The sequence below is a fragment of the Xenopus tropicalis genome, chromosome 8 (assembly GCF_000004195.4).
Source record: "Xenopus tropicalis strain Nigerian chromosome 8, UCB_Xtro_10.0, whole genome shotgun sequence".
NCBI classification, from domain to species: Eukaryota; Metazoa; Chordata; class Amphibia; order Anura; family Pipidae; genus Xenopus; species Xenopus tropicalis.
Genome location: NC_030684.2, coordinates 58,290,915 through 58,316,774, shown reverse-complemented (window position 1 = coordinate 58,316,774; position 25,860 = coordinate 58,290,915). Strand labels below are relative to the sequence as shown.

Below are 25,860 nucleotides of genomic sequence, written 5' to 3'. Positions count from 1 at the left end.
GCCAAACCCTGGCCTTCTCTTGGTCCTCCCTTTTTTCCAAATGTGCTCTGAGGCTCCCGGCAAAAATCAGGCCTTTCCCCTGCTTCCCAGACAATCCGATTTCTTCCCTGCCTTTAACCACACTGGACAATGACACAAGCAGAGAAAGCTAAGGCACAGAAGCTGATTGGCCTGAAAAGAATGCAGGCAGAACTGGAGGAATTCTACACGTATATTCAGTTGAACTAATCTAAAAAGTTGCATCTGAACTTCCAATAATAAATATAATTTTGTTTTATTTTTAAACAAACATACTTGATTACCCTGAAAGGAAACCATAATAGTCTGTATTTGTGTTCACTGGGATAAATCCCCCATCCCCCATGGGCTTACAGTGTAATGCAACCCCCTCTCACCTTGTTCCACTGTGATGTTGTGGATTCTGGGACCTGAAGTCTCTCTGCTTTCCAGAGAATCCATGCGCCACCTACTATAGAAAGCTGAGGAAGTGAAATGCAAAACTTTACAATGGGACAAGGTGAAAAAGTGTTTTTTTCTGTTACAACTGAATGAGCTCATATCAAAAAGGCTTTTGTATATTTTCTCTTTTAGTAGTCACTCATTTTGATTTCTAGTTGGATCAAACATGACAAACATGCTACTTTCTTCCTCCACTAAAAGCTTATCTTGCAAGCTTATCAACCATCATATTAAAGTTGTTTATAGAGGATATAAATGTAGGAAAAGAACCAGCTCTGTGTTGCACAACAAGATCTTCTAATTATATCCTGTAAAATCAGTAAAACTATAAAAAGTGAGAGGTCTCTATTATTATGTCAAATCCAATTTGGTTTGAGATGTAACCTAAAATAGGAAAAAAATAAGCACTATAATTAATATACAGATGGATGGAGACAACAAAACAATTATTATTTCTTTGGCTGAGATTCTATGTATGTATTTCTCTTATAATCAGTTCTACCTGTATTCTGTTTGGACCAGCCCACGTTGGAGGCACTATAGTTATTCTTTGTGAATGGTTACACCAACCAAACATTGTGAAGACATAAATTTCATGGGTACCAGTAAGTGACCTAGAACTTGTCAGTGGGGCTGCATTTTCAGTTTATTCAAAAAAGAGAAAATAAAGATATATTAGGAGTTTTCCATGACTGTTTAGAAGAGAGTTAAATGCTGTGTTGGAAAATTCATCAAGACTTTTTCAGCTGCTTTATAACTAAAACATTAATTAGGGAAGACTATTGGCTATTAAACCTAGCCAGGAAGGCTATAAGGCTAAAGGCTAAAGGCCAGGGTCTGGGGATGTGTGAATTAGCCTCTATAGAATACATCCATACACCTATCAGTGCTAAGCTAAACCCAAATGTTTTCAAGAAAATATATGGCATCTTTCATCAGGTACATGCTTACAAATGAAATAATGGGTTATATTAATTATAAAATAAATATTTATACTAAAATACACCTCCGTAGGGGACACTTGCTAACTCTCTTTAAGAAAAAGCTCAGCTGTTACCTTCTGGAGCACTAAAACATTATTTTATTTTATTTATTATAGTCCTGTGCTTAAGAACAAATGCCCATACCTGGTGCACTCTTACCTTCCAATTTGTGCCTGTATGTTACCCAACCACTTAGACTGGGGACCTCCTTCCTACTATGTCCCATACCACATGGCACTTATTCCTTGTGCATTTATATATATTGTATTTATTATAACACTTGTCCTTTCTGTGTGTAATTTTGTATTTTGTATGATTGTACAGTGCTGTGTACCCTTGTGGCAGTTTATAAATAGTTATACATACATACATACATACATACATACATACATACATACATACATACATACATACATACATACATACATACATATATCTCAGAATTTTCCCACAGACAATGGAGTTTTTATTAGATGAAACTGGAAAAAAAAACCTCATTACAGTTGCTATTCAGCTCTCCGTCATAAGAACATTTTCCATGTATCAGCAAATACAAGGGAACTTTATTCTTCTGTGTCTCAAAGAGCATTACGGTTTTTTAAACAGTACAAAATGTTCAGATGAAATGCTGTATATCTTACATAGGTTATTCTAGTCTAAAATTTGCCCAATTGACCTAAATTTGCCCAATGGCATGTTTCAAATGAACAGCATTAAAAGTTAACCCATCATTTGGCCATAAAATATCAACAGCAAAAGATCTCAACAACCTCCTAAGAGGAAAGTGATCTGAAATGATTTATCGTTTATCTCTTTATACTCTTGACCTTTTTGATAAGGAACAAACCAGTTTGATTTTTAAGAACAAAATTGGAAATGGGAATAGGATTTGCAGAAATTAAAGGGAACGCATATGTTGCAGGTCCAAAATCCGTGTGAATGATGAACAAGAAAATAAAAAATGTTTCTCCTTTTATTAGTCTTAGAGGTATTTACCAAGAACCTTAGGGATCACCTATTGGCATATATTTCAAATGTAGAGACCAGAGGACCCTGAACTTGCTTATTTATTAGGGCCCCAGTATAGGTGAAATAAGCAGCATGTGTTGTCACAGTATCTTGTTTTCACAATTATCCATCTAAGGATCACATCAATTAAAACAATAGCACAAACGGGAAACTGATCAGATATTGATGGTATTGAAGCTTGGTTATGATCTGAGACAGAAAGAGGCTCAAGTAAAACTGATATGATGGAAATTTATTATTTTGCTAGCAAAAGGACAGTGCTATGATTACATAGTTGACGATGAAGGGTTCCCATGTGGTTTCTTTTTTTCATGTTCCACCACACAAGACCACATGAATTAACAAAGTCCTTTCTTTTCAGCTGTATAAGTATCCATGGCACTGTGCTGACAGCAGTTAAGGGTGCTGCATGTTGTGTTCAGTGTCAAGGTACTGGCATAGTTGAAAAGAAGGGACTTGCGTGCAAGGGCATGAAAGGACCCAAAAGGGAGCAACTCACAAAACAGAGCTGTAGTCATGAGCATTTCTGAGACTAAAGCACCAGAGGCAGCACAGTTGTTTGTGCAGATGACACCATGGTTTAGTGACATAACTCTAAGCAAACTTACAGCAATAAAACCCTTACTTGATATAAAAATAATGTTTAACACATTTGATTTATGTGTTTCCTAGATATTATTCACAAAAACAAAAAAAATGTCAAAACTAGGCTGCTAGAAACAATAAAAAAAAACAGAATTGCCAGCACACGGTTTGCCTTTGGAAATAATAATTGTAGGGACCCATAGGATTTAGCACTCCTATGGCTTTAATCCCCTACTAGTTCTTTCTATTACTGTTACTGGTCCCATGTATCTAGTTTGCACTATGCGTTATACCTTATTGGTTGTTATGGTTGCACACGCCCCCTGCAGACTGATATAGTGTCTAGCAAGGAGGTGTGACTTCCTCTTTGGCTGCCTGTCTGCTACCTAAGCACAGCTCCCTCTGAGCCTGGGTGCAGCAACAGGCCCCAGTAAAGCCATATTATCCCAGAGAGCATCTTAACATCTGGAGAAGTCGGGGACAGGGCCCCATGAACGAGGTTTAAGTAAGCATAGCAGTTTTTAATAGCACTCTCTAGGAGAGGTGAGATAGTATCTAGCAAGCAAGGGCAGCTCTAATAGCCCCATCAAGGAGAATTAGGGCTCTGGCGCAGGCGATTTTGGCAAATCGCCGAAGATGCCTCGTGAGGCATTTTCGGCGATTTGCCGAAATCGCCTGCACAGCGTGTGCCATCCCACCAGCGACTTACATTTTTGCCGGTGGGATGGCAATCCGGGGAGATTAGTCGCCCGCGAATAGGGATGTAGCGAACTGTTCGCCGGCGAACATCGGGTGTTCGCAAGTCCGCAAATTCGCGAACTTTTGGCGATGTTCGCCATTTGAGTTCGCCTTAGCTGGCGCCAAATTTTGACCTCTCACCCCAGACCAGCAGATACATGTCAGCCAATCAGGCAGCTCTCCCTCCTGGGCCACCCCCCCCCCCCCCCTTGGACCACTCCCTTCCATATATAAACCGAAGCCCAGCAGCCATTTTACATTCTGCCTGTGTGTGCTTGAAGAGATAGTGTAGGGAGAGAGCTGTGTATTGATTTGAGGGAGAGTTTAAGTAGGTTTTCTGGCTAGTAATCTACTACTGCTCTGTATTTGTGTGGGGATAGGAGCTGTGCATTGATTTGAGGCAGAGTTTAAGTAGGATTTCTGGCTAGTAATCTACTTTCTACTGCTCTGTATTTGTGTGGGGATAGGAGCTGTGCATTGATTTGAGGCAGAGTTTAAGTAGGATTTCTGGCTAGTAATCTACTTTCTACTGCTCTGTATTTGTGTGGGGATAGGAGCTGTGCATTGATTTGAGGGAGAGTTTAAGTAGGATTTCTGGCTAGTAATCTACTTTCTACTGCTCTGTATTTGTGTGGGGAGAGAGCTGTGTATTGATTTGAGGGAGAGTTTAAGTAGGTTTTCTGGCTACTACTTTCTACTGCTCTGTATTTTTTGTCTAAATAACAATTTGTCTAAATAACAATAATAATTCCGAGTCCAGAAACATCACTTGAGTGACGGTTTTCCACCAGCAATAATATATTCCATATCCACTACTGTATACGTTGCCCTTGCAGGCCTTGTTGCCCGGTGTCTGCAACCAAGTACCACCTAGCTGTGTGAGCTTTTTCACAATTTGTCTAAATAACAATAATAATTCTGTGTCCAGAAACATTTTCATTTTCATTTTTTCATTTTCAACATTTATCTAACATATATTTGTCCAAGCTTTTACATTCCCTATCTGATCCCCCATGTCCCTCTATGAGGGGGTGGCCATATTTGTGCAGTAGATGTCTGTTAGCATTAGAAGCTGTAACTGACAGGCTGAGAAGGGACAGTCAGGCTGGCGTTGGAGTTTTCCAATGTGCAGCTATCAAAATTCGAGTCGCTGTTAAAACATGGTTGATCAGTGCTTGGTACGCTATCTTAGTATATTTTAAAGGTTCTGCCTGCGGTATGGTTGTGATACCATGTATCTAACATATTTTTTCTGTCCTCTGTGCTTCAGTGCCTGCGACAAAAAAACGATTATTTTCAGCATTTATATGCCATATTTTTTCTGGCCTCTGTGCTTCAGTGGCTGCGACAAAAAAACATAATTTTTCAGGAATGTACACATGCCTGATTTTTCAGGGTTCTGCAACAGCGGCAAAATTGTATCTTTTATGGTCACCGCAGGTGATCAATAAAGTAGTCCAAAACTGGGCCCGCACTGCAGAATCAGTGTTTTTTGGTTCACTTCACTGACATTGAATTACCTCTGCCTGACCGTGCACGTGCGCACAAGCACGGTGACTGCTAAACACACCACTACAGAAATATTACCACCGACAGGACGAACGTCCTGGAGGTGACAAGCAACTAGTAAAAACTATTCGCTCACTTGACGGTATCATTAAAGCTTTTTGCGTTTTTTTCATTGCAGTAAACGCGGCGTTTTGTCTTTGCGTGTGAACCGGCCCTAACCTTTACACGACTTGATTGGCATGTAGACGCCGGACGTTTTAAAGCAGTTTATTACACAAGTTTAGGAATGTAGTGTGATTTTGTGCCCTTTACAGCACAAAACGCAACGCTGTGTCAAAAACGTATTTTTCAGAGACATTTTTGCCCTTGATCCCCCTCCGGCATGTCACTGTCCAGGTCGTGGCACCCTTTAAACAACTTTAAAATCAGTTTTCTGGGCAGAAATGGCTTTTCTAGGTTTTAAAGTTCGCCTTCCCATTGAAGTCTATGGGGTTCGCAAAGTTCGCGAACGTTCGCACTTTTTGGCGGAAGTTCGCGAACTTTTTTTGCGAGGTTCGCTACATCTCTACCCGCGAACAGGGAGATTTGTCACGGGCGACTAATCTCCCCGTGTGCCAGAGCCCTTAGTGTTCTGGAAGGAGCTTTCCATCCGGCAATGTTGCCTCAGCAATAGGGCCACGGAGTAGAGATAGGAGACAGGTTAGAATAAACCCTGATCCCTACTCACACGGAGGGCTCTCAAGCTAGGGGTTATCAACCTGAGGAAAAGGTATTTATCCAGGCCTATCTCCAAAGAGGGTATTAAGCTGACAGGTGCATTTACCCTGCCCAGACTCTACCAAGAGGTGGGATAAACCAGTGTGTACCCTCCTTTGTCTTGTCCTAAAAGGGATATTGTCATGTACCCTCTATATCTGCATGCATTGTGAGTATCTGATAAATCTAAAATTGCCAGCATACATACAATGAGAGGCCTTGCTGTGGCATGTGAGCTTATATATTTTGCCCAAAGTGTGGTACTAACACCTCATTTTTTGTAAATATTATTTCCAAAGGCAAACCATAAACTATCAATTTTTTTTCTTATTATAATTATTAAAAAATAAACCCACCAGAACATGACTTTTACCCAGTATAATTTTAAAAATGTCATTTTTGACAGTGTCTATTAACTCCTCGCATAATAATTGTGAATGTCATATAATCATGCCTAATACTGTTCTACAGGTCCCACTAAGGTTCAAGATCATTTCCTCTGTGTGCCCCATGCAGATGACAAGGACCATTATTCATTATTAATGTCTAGCACGGCTACAATGAATGAAAAGTACAGTAACATTGTATTAGTGGACAGTAAACCCAGACCCAAATAATCTTACTATAGTCCATTTAGTGCTTGAGGCTCCTTAAATGGCAGTCTTACAGAAATGTTATTTATTGCAGCAGTTGCCAAAAGAGATTTTTATTTTCATTAATCTTCATTTGAACATTTCCTTTGAAAGTGAACAATTTCTTTGGCTAATGACAGTTTGTCTTAAGTTAGTCATTTTATATTCATTTTATTTCCCAGCACAACATCAACCTGTCGCAGGCTCATTAACTCAGATTTTATTTACTAAAACATAATTAGTGCCATAAGAAGGTCAGCATGTCGCCACATATCAATGTAAAGTGGAATTATTCCATTATAATTAGGCAGGCAGCTCTGTGTAAAGTGTGTTAGTCAATGTCAAGCAAAACTCCAACTGAAGCTACTAATAAATCAGCTGATCTATTTTATAGGCTGCTTCCTTATCCGCTTTATTAGGCATTTATTTTTAGGACCTAGTAATTAGCATATTATTTCAGTCAGTAATATAATAGTGCTTGAGATGCTGAGATGGATTAAATAGTTGCAGCCACATATAGCTTTTTGGTTATTTGAGTCACAGTACAGCAGTTTACAACTATTTTCTCTGTTTTGCTAATCACATTGATAGTTGTGTGCTACAGAATGATTCCATCTTTCGTACATAGGGGGAGATGTCTTAATGCAAATAAATATAGTTAGGGAATGTTCTGCTTGATTTTTTTTAGAAGAATTTGTGTATTCTAAAAGCCAGAAAAAGCTCTCCAAATGACATGAATAGACATACATTTCAATAAATGGCTTTTGATCCAACATCAACATATATAAGGGGCTGCATGTATGTCTTTCTTTTCATCAAAAATTGGTGCTAAGTGCTATTCAATAACAGTTAAAAAATGTGTTTTTTTTCCCAGACACAAGGGGCACATGTACAGTATTTACATAAGAGGTGTGAAATACTGCAGAGATGTTTTTTAAGGGCAAGTAAATAAGTAAATGCTCTATCTAAATGAACAATTTGGCAACCTGCAATTCAAGCAAAATTGCTAGTTAATTAATGTTCTATGATAGTCCTTTTTCCATGCAAGAAAATATAAAAATATATTGTACAGCCCAGAAGTATTCCCTGCTATTTTTGATGCAGGGTGCAGAGAAAGGCATTACAATAAAAGGGCCAATAACCTTTGAGGATGCTAAGCACTGATATAATGACATATATTCCTATAGAGAACCTCAGAAAGCAAACATACAGTATGTAACATGTTTAGGAGTGCACAACCCTGTGCATTTATTATAAAAAATGAGATTTGTAGACTCCTGATTGCTTGAATTTTTTTAGAATAAATTGATTTTTATATTTTATCAACCTTCCATTACACCACTGAGTTATTGGCTGAACTTATTATGAACTTCTTATGAAAGGAGACTAGTAAGCACTACTTTCTGGACATGCTTCTTAGTCACATTTCTGTACATGAGAATATGATTACATGATCTGTATGCCTTAAAATAACCTAATGGCCTGGAGTAATGTTATAGGTAATCCTGTGCCCAAAAAGCAATGTGCTATATTCAGGTTGTCTCCCTTATTACACAAACCACAATCCTCTTATCAAAGCTGATGAATTTATTAAATCCATTTAGAGCAGGGGGCTCAAACTCAATTTACCTGGGGGCCGCAGGAGGCAAAGTCAGGATGAGGCTGGGCCGCATAAGGGATTTCACAAAAAAAAGTTGGGAGCTGCTGATTGCGGAAATGACGTTATGCCATCATAACAGTTATTATGGGAAGACATTCTGTGTGCACAATTAGCTCCTTACGTCTTCCCATAATAACTGTTATGATGGCATAACGTCATTTCCGCAATCAGCAGCTCCCGCCCACCGTGCCTTGTATTATCCCTTGAATCGCAATAAAAATCGCGATCCATTCATTCGGCGTTGGTGCGGGCCACAAAATATTGTACCGAGGGCCGCAAATGGCCCTCGGGCCGCGAATTTGAGACCCCTGATTTAGAGACAAATGTGTATTAAAGCTCAAACTAAGGCTCCTGAAAGAATAGTTTTCAAGAAAATGTACCTTAAAAAAGATAAAATAACTGCCTTTTGTGTCCAATGTGCAAGTATTAAAGCAGGACACTGTGTACATCTCTGATGTCACCCCAAAACACAATCACTAGATTTTCCTCCCATGCAGTTATATTTTAGGGCAAAAGGTGAGCTTATTGATTTAAAGGGGTACTGCACCAAAATACAACTACAGCAGTCCTTAAGTAACTGCACAATGTTTATTAAATATACACAAGTGTTTTTCCATGGATCCCACCATTAAAGCTGGCCATACACATACCGATAAAATCTTACCTGTCGATTGGTCAGGTTAGAAAATTTTGGTCGGCTAACGAGTGAGCGTATTGTGTGATATCCTTGGGGGACCTACAATCCTGCCTGTTCATGAGAGCAACCCCAAACCCATTTAAACCAAACAGAGATGCACAGAATCCAGGATTCTGTTAGAGATTTAGCCAAATTCGCTAAATCCAAACTTTTAGAGCCATGTCAGTTTAAATCTCTGGACAGATGCAACAATTACAACAATTTAATATAAAAGTTAAGGCATTCTGATTTTTTTAGAACATTTAGTATTCAGACAAAACTAAAATATATGGATTAAACAGTGTTCGAAAACAGCTTCATAAAAATAAACCAGTTATCAAATCAAAAGATCTGCAGAAGCACCAATTAGGGTTGGGTTACAAAAAAATATCCCATAGTGATCATCCCCAGCAATGTTAAATCCAAGAACTTGAAACAATATGGCACAAGTGCAATTCTGACTAGAAAATCTCGACTAGGCAAGTAGGATGTTAGTAAGAGCAAAGCAAAAGGTTAGTGGAAACTCTGAAGGAGCTGCAGAAATCCACAGCTTAGATAGGAAAAACCATACAGAGCAGTGGTCCCCAACCAGTGGCTCATGAGCAACAATTTGCTCCCCAACCCCTTGGATGTTGCTCTCAGTGCCCCCAAACCAGGTAGTTAATTTTGAATTCCTCGCTTGGTGGCAAGTTTTGGTTGAATACAAACAAAATTTACTACCAAATGAAGCCTCCTGTAAGCTGATAGTGTGCATAGTGGATGCCTAATAGCCAATCTTAGCTCTTATTTGGCTCCTCCATGAACTTTTATGATGCATTTTATAACTCTCCAAGTCATTTTACATTGACTGTGGCTCACGAGTAAGAAAGGCTGGGGACCCCTGATATAGAGCATAACTATACACGGATGATTCACAAAGCTTACCTTTATGCAATAATGGCAAAAAGAAGGCTATTGTTGTAAATAAACACCGAAGCTTGTGATTTGGCCAAAACCTTTACCCTAAGCTAAATCCAGCTGTTTATGTACTAGTGTAGTCACTAGTAGAACTAAGGATAGGCAGAAAAGACATGGGCCCAGGGCACAACGCTGGGGTGAAGCAAGGTGGCCGGCTGGGTTGTCTAGGGTGCCCTTTCAGCCTGGCCCTGAGTGTAGTAACGCATAGCAACTTATTGGAAATTAGTTTTGAATGGTCTACGGGCAGCAATGCTGCTGTGTTCAAATAAACTTAATGAAAAGACAAGGAGCTAATGTTATAAAAAGTAGCAAAGTTTGTTACTTTTCTAGTAACCCATAGCAACCAATCTGCAGATGGCATTCACTGGTCACCTGTTTAAAAAAAAAAAAAAAACATCTGATTAATTGCTATATGTAACTGGACCTGGGCCAATTTACATCATACTCTATATAACATTACCCTAAGGACTTGAACCAACAGAAAAGTCTCTAAGGAGCTCAGACATTCTTTTACATCAAGAAAGAACTTGGAGTTGCTCTCCTCCAAATGCTGTACAGCTTTTTTTTTTGCCAGTTAATTAATTGCCGCCTGTCTCTCTTCATTCTGTTTCTCATTAAATATTTAAAAATCCGCCTTGAGAAACTGTTAACACAACATTCTGAAGACTTCCAAGGCAGGTGGGGAGTTAATGTAGTAAAATAATCCTTCTGTTTGAGTTTTGTGAGCTGCCAAACTACTGCTAATTACCTGTAGAGGAACATTGAGAAATGCCAGAGGCTGAACTATTAACTGCAAACCAATTACTGAAAGCAACAATGGAAATCTGCATTTCAGAGGAGAAATCAATTAAGAACTTTGGTTAAAGGGGAACAAAACCCCAAAAAATAAACTTATGCCCTGAAAATGCCTGCTACCAAGCTGCACCAACACTTTTTTTTGTTGCACCTTTATTTTTTCCAAGCAGAGTTTTGCTCATCCTGTGACAGTACCTAGTCTCAACAGCTTGTAAAATGATTAAAATGATGTCAGGGATAGAGAGGTTGGAGTTCACAGATGGGGCTGTAACTTTGTAATTCTCTTAAAATACCCCTTTCATGCCCCAAAACCCAACCTACACAGAGGCCAGTTATGCTCAGAGCATGAAGTAAGCAATGTACTTTTCCAGCTGTGCTTTCAAACTGATTTTTTTTTATTTTATAGGTGCTTTTAGCCTACAAATTGCTTTAGACAAGCAAACTGTGTACATTCTGTATGACTGAATTGGGAACTATTCTATGCATGAATCAATAACACCTTTCACAACAGATTTACACATAGGATTGAATCAACCCCATGCGTGGTTTCATTACAACATGCTGTTTAAAAAATGTATTTTCGGCCAAAGTGTTTCCATTGAAAGATGTATTCCATACCAGTTATGCTAAACCGTAGCAGGCAAGATTTTAGTGACTCTGACAGTGACTCTGACAGCATTCATTAAGTATAAGGAATGTACAGCAGCCTAACGTAAGTTACACACCTAACTGAAACACAAATACTTTTTGTTGCTATTTTTTGTTTTTAAATTTTAAGCTTTTTCCTAAAAAAAAAAAGTGTTTTTGCCTGCGCTGTGAACATATATTGTGATTGCCATTGGGGGATGTCTGCCCACTGCCATTACTATATTACATACATCACCCACATGCATATAAAGAGGGAGCTGGGCACTAACTCATGTACATGTGTAGATAAATCCTCTGCGCTCCGCCTTCCAAACTTCATGCATCAAACCCCCAGCAATAGAGCCGCACTCTCAGCCAATGTCCAATCGAAAAATATATATAGGGGGAGCACGAGACAAAATGCAAATTTTCTGCAAAAAAAGTGCTTTTATTTTATTTTTTTTATGGCATAAAAATAAAAGCACTTTTTTTGCAGAAATTTTGCATTTTGTCTCGTGCTCCCCCTATATATATTTTTCGATAGTCATGTACATGTGTGTGCCCCAATATGGCTGCCATGTAACAGAGGGAGGCATAGGGGCAAAATTACTAAAACGCTAACATTTTTTCGTATTAAAAATTCAAACAAACTAATTTCCACGAATGTCTGACATTTACTAAAGTGTCCAGGGAAGGGACATTTGCCATTGACTTCTTCAAGATCTCAACAAGTTTTAGCTGGCGAATTGTTGGATTTTAGCTGTTTTATCCCACAGTAAATCTCAAAAACTGTGTGACTTTTTTTCTGTGACTTTTAGTGCCATTAGCTTTATTTGGACCTAGAGAAGATCCAAGCCTTGGGTCATAAGTTAATGTTTATAAATGGTGCTAATTTCTAAAGGAAAATTCACTGCTAAAGTTCATGACATGAATTGCACGTTTGGCATCATTTGTGTGTGTGACAAAAAGGCTGCATCTATCAAAGTGCAACAAATGTGTTAACTGTGACTAGCAATGCTGCCATGCAGCCCGGGTAGGAGTGTATTCTTTCACCATGCTTGTGTGGGTTTCCTTTTTTTTATTTAGTTTCTCCCACACTCCTTTATCTTTTTTTTTAAAAAAATATTAATTACCTTTATAGATAAGACACAAGGAATACAAATGTTAGGAACAACATAGAAGTTAATGTTGTAATAAAACTGTTGCTGCTGTATTAAATAGAGCAAACTGGAAAATAAACAAGTGAAAGAAATAGCCCTAAGAATAAAAAAAGATCATAGGTATTTTTTTGGAATGCTTGGGACCTGGGTTTTAAGGATAAGGGGTATTTTTGTAATTTTTGGATCACCCAACTTTGTCTGCTAAAAATCATTAAATCAATAAATAAACCCAATAGGATTGTTTTGTCTCCAATATGGATTTTTGCAGCTTAGTTACTATGAAGTACATGTCACGATCGGTAACCCAAATCCCAGAACAATTGCCAAAGTCCCAGCTCGCACTTCTGCATACAACAGCCACCTTGGCTTCGGGCAAGGAAACTGCACAGCAAGCAAGTCGGTTCCTGGAGAGCGCTGGAATGCATAATGAAAGCGCGGATGGACTGGGGAGCTAGCAATATGCTAATGAGCTCCAGCGCTTAAGGGGTTAACTCACCGATCCCTTCTTCCCGCGCAGAACAGCTTATTGAAAAGGTCCCCTCCTTCCCTGCCTGCCCCTGCCTCTTCCGCTCACGTCCTCCCGCTCTGCTCTCCTGCTCCCACAGACCCGCGTTGTATCTCCCTCCCACCCTGTTCTAAAATCGACTGGGAAATATCTGTTAAAGAAAAGAGAATTTTTTTATAAACCATTGTTTGATACTTGTTGCAAAAAAAAATAAAAAATTGTCACAGCAAATGGCGGTTGATAGTCCTTGGCTATTTAATTTCTGGTGTTAATTGATGTCTGTTACATGCCCAGTGCGTTCGCAGTGGCCTGCATTTGGTTATGAAACAGCAATAAGCTCATTAAGATGTGTTGGTACATGTGGAAAAAACAGATGGCAAGGACTAAGGAGGAAGTGTTTTGTCTAATAAAGCTGTGGCCGACCCACACCCCACTTATGTGTCCTGGTGTTTTTTTTGTTAGCTTAAGCTTGGTAAGGAGGGAATAAGTCTCCACAGTCTGGGTTAAATCCAGGCAGGATGTTACAGTACAAGGTTCAAGGGCTGATTTACATCTGCAAGCTCAGTGAGCAAAGTGCGTTTTTGAGCACAATCAACATTTTCTACCCACAATGCATCAATTTTGCCCAGAATTCTGGCAGCATTGCAGATGCAAACATGCGATTGTCTTGATGCAATTGTGCTGTGCCAGATGCAATTGTGTTCAGTTTGTAAAAATTGTAAAATACGTAAATTTACAATTTGTGGCACTGCCCATGCTCTACCTACATTTCATTGAACTGACATAGTAAAACAACTTGTAGGCAAAGAACATATCTAGATTTATATGGCATTGCACGGCTCCAGACGTCTAACTCGTCTTGCTAAAGAGAAGACGATTTATGATCAAGCTTCCCAGACTAAGTAGAGGTTAATATATTGCATTCAATTACAGATTCCTCAGAGACCCAAGTAAAGAGATAAATTCATCCAGACTGGGCCTGAGGTTACAAACGTTTACACTGACAGACGGACTAGATAAAGTACTAATTTCTTATCTGTTTTTGCTTCAGATAATTTGATTTTTTCCAGTACTGCTTCTATCCTGTTGTTTCTCTACATGATATAAAAATGTTAACTTCAACCAGTGTCAAGAACTTTATTCCAACCTTAATTCACTTTCCCTTGGTTAGAGAATGTACAGTAATTATTAAACAGAATTCACATCTTTTAACTTAAATGTCTTGGCATTCCAGCTGTGCAAGCACAAGCACATTTTTATTTCCTAAAATTAACATAATACCCATTTGCACTGCTAGCTGGTGCAACAACTGAATTATATTGCCAAGTTGCCTTGTTATTCCTGCCCTAAAACTACACTAAAGAGATTCTTGCCCTGGCAGGAACAACTGTGTTCCCCACTAACAATGCAAACTTTACTTGTTCAAAGTGAAACCGCTGTTTGATATATCTCACTAAGGAGAAGCCACGTATTGGTAGCTGATGTTGGTAATGACTGCATTTCTAGGGTTGCTACCTTTTCTGTGACTTATACTGGCCTTCAGGTTGGTGGGTGGGATGTGAGATAATTTGGGGTGGGGCTATAATGCAAGCGGCAGGGAAATTGTGGTCTGGGTGGGGAAAGGTAGATGGTGCTGGTAAATGGCTGGGAAACTGTGCGAACTGGGTGGGGTTATGGGCAGAGCAGAGGTGGGCCTATAGTTATAATGGGTGATCAGCAGCGGAGAGGGTCAGAAAAGAGAGGGATTTATAGGCAAGTACATTGCCAGTAAATTTGTAACACTGGTGCCAGCCCATTGCTGTTGATTTACCAGCTAGGCCAGTTAAATACCAGCCAGGTGGCAACTCTATGGGAATCCCAGCACTGTGAATGGCAGGCTCGCACAATTGTCCCCCTTCTTGGTTCAGGTTCTCTAAGCTGCTTTTACTAGTCTGTCTGTGTCTTGCCCTTCTGTATTACTTTCTACTGAGAGGTTAATTTCTGTTGTATTCTGTTCCTGATTCATCACTTCCTAACTTGTGCATCTGAATGACTTGAAAGTTAGGGGGCAAGAGGGGAGACACCTACATGCCACCTGCCCATTGTATACAGAGGTGCCAAACACAGGCATCACTGTATTCATCGGGGAGGCCAGACCTGCTCTAATTCATCTAGGGCAGTGCTGTCCAACTTCTGTTGTACCGAGGGCCGGAATTTTTCCGACCTACGTGGTGGAGGGCCGATAATGGAAGCCAGTTTTGACCACTCCCCTTTTTGAAACCGCACCCACTTGAAACCACACCCATGTTATCACATGACCATACCCATATTAATGGTTGTAGTACAGCAAAAACCTGCCATACTCTGCCTGCCCCACCCTGCCTGTGTGTGTGCCATACTCTGCCTTCCCTACCCTGCCTGTGTGTGCCATACTCTGCCTGCCCTACCCTGCCTGTGTGTGCCATACTCTGCCTTCCCTACCCTGCCTGTGTGTGCCATACTCTGCCTTCCCTACCCTGCCTGTGTGTGCCATACTCTGCCTTCCCTACCCTGCCTGCATGTGCCATACTTTCACTGTGTGTGCCATTCTTGGCTGGTTTGTGCCAAACTTGGCCTGTGTGTGCCATACTCTGCCTGCCCTACTCTGCCTGTGTGTGCCATACTCTGCCTGCCCTATGCTGCCTGTGTGTGCCATACTCTGCCTACCCTGCCTGTGTGTGCCATACTCTGCTTGCCCTATGTATGGCACACACAGGCAGCCTACAGTGACACAATGCTGGCACTGCTCCTACAGTCTGCACAATAACTATATATTAAAAAACTTTTTAATTGCAGTACCACCTCAGTATATGTTCTTTTTGTAGTATGCAGGGATTATTTGTGGGTTTCTACTGCTCCTGAGGTGTGAACAGGGGAAAAATGTGGGTGATTACAGCCTGAGCCTGAGGTGTGAACACTGCAGGGGGTGAACAATGCAGAGATTAAAAGGTGTGAACAACACAGGGGATTACATATTTAAACAATACAGGGGGATTACAGCCTGAATCTGAGGTGAGAACCATGCAGGGGGGGCAGTTAATCACAGTACTCATACCATTTAAAGCTTACACAAAGGTAAGCCATCAAAGCAGCCAGACAGGTGGGGGGCCACACAGAGGGGGGTCGCGGGCCGCATGCGGCCCGCGGGCCGCCAGTTGGACAGCACTGATCTAGGGGTGTAAGGCAGGGTGCAGAGTGCATCAACATGGACTGCATTTGTTTTTTTGCACTTTGCACCAAGTCTTCCATTTAATAGATAACCGATAAAGCCTATTTTTACCTGCAAAACATTAAGAGTATTTCATTTGAATATTATAAATTACTTCTTACATGTTGGGTTTATGTATCAGCCCATTGTCTTGTCCCCAGTAGCTCCCTGTCTTCTCATCTGCTGATTTAAAGTCCATCCTCTAAGGGCTGTGGCACACGGGGAGATTAGTCGCCCGCAACAAATCTCCGCAAAATTCCATCCTACTGGCGAGAATGTAAATTGGCAGTGGGATGGCATACGTGGTGCCGCGATCGCGGAAGTTGTCCCTCGAGGCAACTTTGGCACATCGCCGGTGCTGCGTATGCCATCCCCTCGGCGATTACATACTTAATTTGGGTTGAAAAAAAGACAAACGACAACAGCATATCTAGCCATATTCATTTTAAGCATATCTAGCCATATTCATTTTTAAGTGCGCACGAATGAATAAAACCCTATGGAATGACATTTATTTAATCAGAAAGCAAGATATCCTTATTTATTTCATAAGGTTATGTATATTTAAGTCCTAATTACATAAAATCAATTTTTCATATACATTAGAAGATGAATGTGACATCCAGTAAAACATGATGTATTACTGAGCAGTTTCTTGATTTCTGTTATTTTTTCCCACTATGGTTTTACTATACATTTTCTATAAGATAGATCAGCCCATGGCCAGCAAAAGCCCAAGAAAGCTTTACTGCACAAAAGAACAGTGAATCATGGCTAGGGATCTAATCTGAGATGTGTGACTATAGGGGGCATAGAAAAACATTTACTATAACCATATAACATGAATCCAGTAACAGTAGTAATCCCACCAGAACCTTCTCGCCATGCAGGTCGCTGGGTCTGCTCCGAGTCTTCAGCATGCACATGCGCTTCACTACTTACGTTGTTACACCATAATGCTTGACAAAGGGGTTATTCTGCCACGAAACACACATCCGCAATAAAATTTGCAAGGGTTTGCCCTGCTTGTAACCGCTCTGAATGTCACTGCTTCTTACTACTTGTATTATTTGGGAGAGTGCCGATCCCTCCAGCACAGTGCAACAAGCGTCTCATCTTGGAGTGCCAGGGAGTGCTAGGAATGTCTCCTGTTTGACAACACCACAATGTGTGTCATGATATCACAGTGGCCTTGGTGATATTGTGGGCGTGCACGCATTCTTTGTAAACAAACTTAAATGTATTTTTTTATTAATTGGTTCCCCTGTCCATCTCATGGTTTTATTTTATTCCTGATTGGTTCTCATACCCTTTAAATCCTGCTGTCTCCCACTGCACCTTGCCCAAGCTGGAGTTTGGTTTTTCAGATCCTGCTCAAACTTGTGCTATCTGATATTCAACTCCTGCCTGTCCTGTCTTTGGCCTGACCCTGATTATAAATGTGCCGGTTCTCTGTCCTCCCGATCCCAGAAAGATTTAAGTGCTCCAAATGGGTGAAGACTGGGACTGGCAGGTAATGCCCTGTTAAACGGACAAATAGCCATCAGCAGTTGTCTCCCAGGGTTCCTTGTTAACTAAACGTTACATAGTATCAGTAAGAGGGAAGTGCCCCATTTTTATCAGAGGATGCAGAAGGTGATAATACAGCTTTCTTTAAAGGCTTTGATATTTAAAGAAGATATTTGATAAAATGTGTAGTGTTATGTGTAGCAGGGCTCATCAAACACTTAGGGCTTGAGCAATCGTAAAGGAAACCCACCATTAGATAAGGAACTCACAGGGGTTTGAGCAAAAATACCTTGTTAGTAAAGGTTTTTACCCCAAGCAGGCTTTCTTTAATAATTAACGGTTTGGCAGCTTTTAGGTGCATGGGGGACTGTTATTAATCTTTGCCCCTGCTTTGAATTTTTTATAATTATTGTTTAGCCCAGATTGCCCTTCATGTACTTTGAATTTTAAATTCTACTTTGGGTCAGAGCTTAAAAGCCACAGGGTGGGTGAGCATGGGTACAGGAATCTTTCATTTTCCCCACTTTTGTAATCTTATTGTGCCAAAAGCAAACAAGGTTTGCTGCTGGCAAGTATTCTTGCATCTGTAAATGAAGTTTGGGTGACTTGCTATAGAGATCTAGTGGCTTAGTGGGGCGGTTTTTACAGAGGGTTTAGATCCAGCTCAACTCATCTTTTTTTCCTTTCAATATTATATTTCATTTATTCCAGTCAAATAGCAATTTCTATAATGCACGATGAACTAAATAGTTTTCGGTGTGCTGGATTTTCCTTTATTTCACTTGTGCTAACATGTTTTGCCATGCTATATAAACACATTTATATTTGAAAGCTTAATCAGCCATTCAGTTGTACTATTGTAGCGTTATTACCATAGCAGCTACTGTTACAGTACTACTGATCTTAGGCATGGCTGTTGACAGCTGTATTGTGCAATCTGCTGTATCCATGTACAAAGTGCAAACATAGAGATGCAGAAGCAGAATTTATGTAGGAAAAGGACATGACAGGTAACATTTGGCCACAAAAAGGAAGCTTCTAAAAAGCTGGGGATTCACGTTGCCCTCAAGTAGTTTTGTGAACAGACCATCAATCAGTTAACCTGATAACAGATTTTCAAGGGAATCAATATATGATCAGACAATCTGTTTCTGAAGTCTTGTCAAACACATTTGCATAAACATAATGTTTTAGGTAGCTTGTAGAATATGGCCCAACAAACTCTGGTCCTACAGTTCTGAAATTAAAACACCAGAGGACTCATTTACATCAGTCAAGTCAAGTGATGAAAGTGCAATTTTGAGTGCAATCGCCATGTTTTTTTCCCCACAATGCAGCATTTTCGCCTCATAATTCCAGCAAAGGTTCATCTGGCATCATTGCTTGTATTTGGCGTGTGAGTGTCTGCACCCAATTCTTTTAGCACAAGTGTATTGATCCTATTGACATTCAGCGTAAAGGGAATCCTGGAATGTGCGTCTGGTCAGGAGGTTACAGTAGCTCCAGGGTTTCCCTGAGTCATTAGTTGCAGCAGTTTTTGATTTGGAAAAAAATGCAGGAAGGACTAAGCAGCACCAAGTGCAACTATATGGAAGTGCAGTGAGCATGTTTTGACACACATACCATTAATAAAAAATGTTTTTATGTGCAAATGACTCCGGAGAAATTTGTATGCCCCAACTGCACTTGTGGATATAAATGAGACTATCTATCTATTACTGTATATTGCCAAGTAATCTTCTGTTAACATAAGGGCAAAGACACGCGGGGCGATTAGTTGCTGTGACTTTTAATTAACCCAGTTGTGGTGACTAATCGTAGTGACTTTTTCGCCCATAGAGTACAATTGCGTTGCTGTGACAAATCGTGCACTCATTTTAGTCACATGGATTAGTTACAGTGGCTTTAAAAAAAAGTTGTGGTGACTAATCGCCCTGTGTGTCTTCACCCTAAACAGATGAATGAAGATGGGTGCTCTTTTTCCACATTGGCAGCCAATGATTGCGCACATATTGACACTTATAGGTAAAACTCATCAGTGGGTAGCACTTCTGCTTTGCAGCTCTGGGATCCCAGCCAGGGCACTACCTGCATGGAGTTTGTATGTTTTCCCCATGTCTATGTGGGTTTCCTCCAGGTATTCTGGTTTCCTCCCACACTCCAAAAACATACAGGCAGATTAAGTGGCTAATAACTAAACTGCTCAAAGTGTGTGTAAATATGATAGGGACCTTAGACTTTAAGCTCCTCTGGGGCAGGGACTCATATAAATGATGTATCATCTCTGCAAGCACTGTGGAAACGTGTTGCCACTATATAAATACCAGGAAATATATAAAATTTAAAATAAACTCCAAGTGGCAATATAATGCAGAATAATACAAAAGCCGCATCACAATATTGCACAGATAATTTTTCAGTTCTACTTGTTTGAAGGTTATAAAAGCTTTATAAAATAGAAATAATGAAAAAAAAAGTATTTTATTGTGCATTTCATATAAAGACAATGCTTTTTCTATTTTGTCAACAAACATAGTATTATAGCAATGTGTTGTCTCAATTCATGATGGATTCAAACATATCAATTTGGCACCATAGACTTGTTTTGCAAAACACCAGGTATTGTACATGCATCACACAAACACACTCACACACTTAAATGTATATATTGCCGACACTTTTCCTGAGACGTGCCCTGTTTAAAAATGTATTTTGTAGCAACTCAAAGTACCTGTTACATTCTTTGATTCTGTGCTGAGCTAAACAAAAGGGGGAGATTATGGAAGACTAAAGGTTTTTGTTCAGTGCACTTCATGGCTTACAGGGAATGTAATGCATTATGTTGAATGCGTCACACTGTCTTCCCAGCAACTTTTTTTTTTCTAAAAAAGTAGGAGTCATTAATATTATCCTTTCTTATCCTATAACCCATCAAAGTGCAGTTATATATGTATTAGGGCTAAGCTCAAGGACATTGCTATTAAAATGCAAATGTCCTAATTTAGAAAATTGCACAGAAAAGTGTATTTCATCAGGGGTTACAAAATAAAACTTGGATACGTTTGAATGAAAAATGAGCTTGATAAATTCTAGTGTAAATCAATAAACAATACAGGTACTGGTAGATTAATGGGGCAATTTTGAGAAGTTGTACTTTGACATACATGTGATGGATGATTGCAATTTGTGCTTTTCTTGGTCTGGTCATGATCACCATTTTTGCACCATTTCTCCTGGACAGTCGCAGTGACCTTGCATTAGCTGGCCTAAACATCACCGGCAAATGTATAAGCAACAGATTGTTAATTATGAAAGTGGTGTTTAAAACTGTTATGACTGTACAGAAGAGAATGCTCATTGATAACTATGTCATGGTGCTCAGTTATTGCACACCTGATGTCTCTTGGCTACAATCTTGATAAAAAAAAAATAAAGGACGGTCTAATAATTGTATCATGAGGTCTTTGGTCAAGATTCTTGGCAACAAAGGAGATCCAAAAAAAGCAGCATTGGTAGGATATGGGTAAATATTTGTGAATATTGCTTATGAATATGAAATATTTGTGAATATTGCTTATGAATATGAAATGTATATTATGCTCCCTAATGACTAACACAATATTTCCTTCAGTTCCTTAGTTCATGTGACTAAGTATAGAAACATACAAGCACCAAGTCTGCACATGATTTAAGATGGCTGGACACTTGCATGTCATAACACTTTTAGCAAATAATGGCATTCCACCAAATGGAAATGATTGAAATATGTAAGTACAGGTATGGGATCCGTTATCCGGAAACCCGTTTCGAGAAGATATTTTCACATAGGCTCCATTTCAATCAAATAATTATAATTTTTGAAATTGACTTCCTTTTGCTCTGTAATTAAAAGAGCCTTGTACTTGATCCAACCATATAATTAATCCTTACTTAAGGCTAAGCAATCCTATTGGGTTTATTTAATGTTTAAATGATTTTTTTTTAGAAAACTTAAGGTATGGTGATCCAAAATACAGAAAAACTTCTTATCCAGAAAACCCCAGATTCTGGGCATTCTGGATAACCGGTCTCATACCTGTATAGTAAGTACTGAAATGTATACGTGCTACAAAATATATTTCTTTCCTTCTTCCTTTAAATCCTTACATGCCTCATTGTGTTTTTGAAAGTCCTTTAAAAAAGTCCTATCAATATTACCCAAAATAGGGCTCGTCAGTGGGATGGTGGGTGCTGTAGCTCAACAAAACCTGGAGGGGCATGAGTGCCTATTCCTGCTTCAAAAAAGTAAAGGTAAATGATATTCATAATTGAACCTTTGGCATGGCTATTCCAATCCATAGTCATGCAAAGCAGTCACAGGTGCGTTACTGCAGCCTGGAATACCCCAGTGATATTATACACTTAATTAAGATACTAATTCCTACATTCTTTGTCATAGCAAAAATATATTGCTTATAATTGTAATTTTTCCTTAACACTGTATTTGAAAGGCCTAGTTAACTAAGCATATTTATTAAAAAATAAATACCATCTGTATCTGCCTTGATAGAGCTTATTAAGTAAATCTATAGGAAACCCATACATTTCCTATTGTAAATAGAATATATTATATAATATTTCTGCATAGGATTCATCTGTTTACCATTTATAGGAAAGCAACTTCAGTATTGGAAGTGATATGTATAGCACTAAACTGGCCTTCCTAGGGTCCACCACAGAGCCCAACATACATGGCCCACTCTCACAACCGTTGGTATAGAAGTTATATAGGCTTATGGTGAAACTAAGAAAGGGCTAATGAGAATGTTCTCTAGCCTAGAGCACACTAGGCCCTGGGCCCATTGCAAGATGCTTTGGAGCTCAGGCAGGCCAGTCCACCTGCATACGATAGGGAAGCTCACAGCACCAGACAAAAAAAAAGGCTCTGCAGGAGGACTATAGTAGATTAAATGCAGTTAGTTTCAATATTTACTAGCACCTTTTCAGCAGGAAGAAACTCCATACGGAATAGTAACATTGAATTTGGGACTTTAGAAAGTGCAGGGAAAGGATTTTTTGTAGCAGAAAAAAATAAGACCATGTGGGCTTGCTTTAAACTGGTTAATACAGTAATAATATCAAGATATACCTAATGGGTGGCAGAATCATTTAATACATTGATAATGCAGATGGTAACAAATTAATACACTGATATATGCTTTAAATATGAGTTGGGAAACCATGTGCCCTGAATTGATTAAGCCAAAACAGATAGAAGAGGGTTGATTAACTAAAGTGCGATAACGCATATCGCATGCTTTTTTGCGTTAAAATTTACGCAAAAAAGTACAGTTCATGAGCTTTGCCGTGTGATTTATTCAAGTATGTGTTGGCCCTAGAGTGATGCAGCCTCCAGGGAAATGGTCATTTAAAAAAAAAAAAAGTAGTTTTATGAATGTAATGGTGTGTATGGCTAATATGTGTGTGCGATAAGTAGCGCACTGCGTTAATTAGCACATGTTGCGTAGAATACCGTGTGAAAATAGTCTTTGTGACTTAACGCAAACAGCATCGCGTCTAAATTAACTCAAATATACTTTTAGCGAATTGTGCGTTAAGACGTGAAAAATTGGACGTGATAAAATTTTTAATGCATGCTTTAAATAGCGCTCAAGATATCGACCTATAGTAAATCAACCCTAAGATGTTCTGAGTGAACTTTATCTGCCATGACATTAAATATGTCTGTGTCTGCCCCTACTCACTTCAAATGAAATAACCATTGAAAGGGATAATTCCATGTATGGTTATTAAATCACTCAACATTCCAAAACATTTTTTTTTCTACAGAAAAGCAAGACCTCTTGTTCATGTCAAACCAACAGAGCATATGTTTATACAAGATTTTCAGAAACGTGACATACGGGTAGAATTCGTGGACAGAATTAGGCACATGGTGCAACTGCCATAAAAGCAACTCGTTTTAATAGTTTAAACTGAGTACATATTGGTGGATAGCTGTATCTACACGTACATATCCGCTTGATTGTTGTTGGTTACAGCTGGAGAAGGCTTGCTTTTCATTCCTTCAGTTCCTCCTCTAGATGTATCAAGAAACAACAGTCTTGGAGTCAATAAGGACATCAGTATTCTTTTGTACTCCTTGCGGAAGTTTTGATTTAGCAGACCGTAGATGACAGCATTGAGACAACTGTTAAAATAGGCCATGAAATAACTTACCACAAACAACCATTCTGGAATCTTTGGTGCCACATGCAATGGGTTAATGGCCACAGCAAGGCCAATAAAGTTTAATGGAGCCCAGCAAACTGCAAAAAGCACAAAGACCACAAACATGGTCAAGAAATTTCTCAAGTCTGTTGGTGTCAACTTCTGTTTGAAGTCATGTCTAACTCTGTGTTTGACTTGGATAACTAAAACCCATATTCTTAAGTAGCAAAATGTTACAACACTAAGAGGGACTATGAAATGCACCACCACTACTGTTATGGTGTATGAGGAACTCACTGTCTGAGCAAATGTGCAAGAGAAAATCCTGGGGTCATACTGTAGTGATCCAACAAAGAAGTTTGGCACAATAGCAATGATGGTCAGTATCCATGTCAGGCCAAGATAGCACCACGTGCTTTTTTGATTAAAAAGCTTGTCGTATCTCAGGCTGTGGCAGATGTAGCAATACCTGTTGATGGCTATGGCTGTTATGTTGAAGACTGATCCAATAACGCTGAGTCCCATTAGAAAGCCACTGATCTGACAATGGATATTTCCAAGCGTCCACCCATTCTGAAAAATAGCTATGAGAATGACTGGATAGGGATACACAGCCACGACCAGATCGGCAACAGACAGACTAACGACGAAGAGATTTCCTGCAAAGAAGAACATAAAAAGCTTTGCTGTCATAAACTCCGCAAACAAATGTTACACCAAAGACTTATTATAAGCTCAGTAATAAATAGCGGAAGGTGTTGGCTTTCTGCTCACGCACAAAAGTGCCAAAATTCACCACTGCCAGCTCCAGTTGAGTTGCAAGTGGAACGTTCCAATGCTATTTTTAAGCCCCAAATTGCTCTAGTGACTGTTTTCAGGTGGATCAGTGCCAGTGCTGCCACTTTTAAGAGTATCACTTTTAACAAAATTGGAGGTGACAGGTGGAAATTACAGCCACTTTTACAAGTAGTTGCAATCAGAAAGTCCTGTGTGTCATAACTCACTGTCTCTGAAACGTTCTCCCCCCCCCAGTGTTGGCAACAACACATATTCTATTAATGAAACCATTTCTCATTAAAATCCCAATTTCACATGATTAAAAGGGGAGTTGTGAGAAAAGGTTTGCACTGGTGTTAACAAGTTAAATTAGAGGTGTCTTTGTTTCCTGGCTTTTTAGAAATTACTTTAGTTATAACGACTTCAGTTATATAGATCAACACATAAAACACCATGCCAATTACTGCTTCTGACATCCGCTGCTACAGGACTTTCTGACAGCTGTGCTACTGAGGTTTTCTCTCTTTCTCAAAACCTCAGTGCTTAGAGAAGCCTTTAACATTCACATATGTGAGATACAGATGGAAATGTGGGTGAAACCCAATAGCACTATCAATGTCAAATTCTCTCCTACAACAGTGTTAGGGGACCATTTATCAAAATTTGAGTTTATTTTCACAATTTGAGAAAAAATGCAGTGAAAAAACACAAATGCGACTACACTCGAGAATATTCTTCAGAACCATGAATAGTTGGTATTTATTAAACAAAATATGCCAAGAGTTGCCAGAAAAAAAGGTCAATAAGAATTGTCTCCTTTATTGATTTATTTATTTTCCCAGTTATTAAAACATTAGAGTTTTTAACCCTTATTGAAAATGAATGAAACAATGTGATTCTCGCCAGTGTGCAACTTTTTTCTGAGACAAAACTTGTGCGGGAATATTCTGTTGCGCTTATTACTTAAGCTGGCATTTGAGAAGAAAAGTCGCACAAGTTTTTCACATCTGGAGGGTTTTTTTTTTTCACAAACTCAAATTTTGATAAACCAAACTGTTCGTACTGAG

General features: G+C 39.3%; 1 protein-coding gene across 1 annotated transcript in view; it reads right to left on the bottom strand.

The window, feature by feature from the left end:
• Positions 1-20,271: 20,271 nt before the first annotated feature.
• mtnr1c (melatonin receptor type 1C) overlaps positions 20,272-25,860 on the bottom strand; it is a 100,412-nt gene continuing 94,823 nt past the window's right edge. Inside the window, exons 2-3 of the mRNA XM_031891986.1 lie at positions 23,820-24,675; positions 20,272-21,072 (exon numbers count right to left, since the gene is read on the bottom strand). Coding sequence (XP_031747846.1) covers positions 20,838-21,072; positions 23,820-24,675 — 1,091 coding nt within the window. The 3' untranslated portion in view covers positions 20,272-20,837. The remainder of the gene's footprint in view (positions 21,073-23,819; positions 24,676-25,860) is intronic.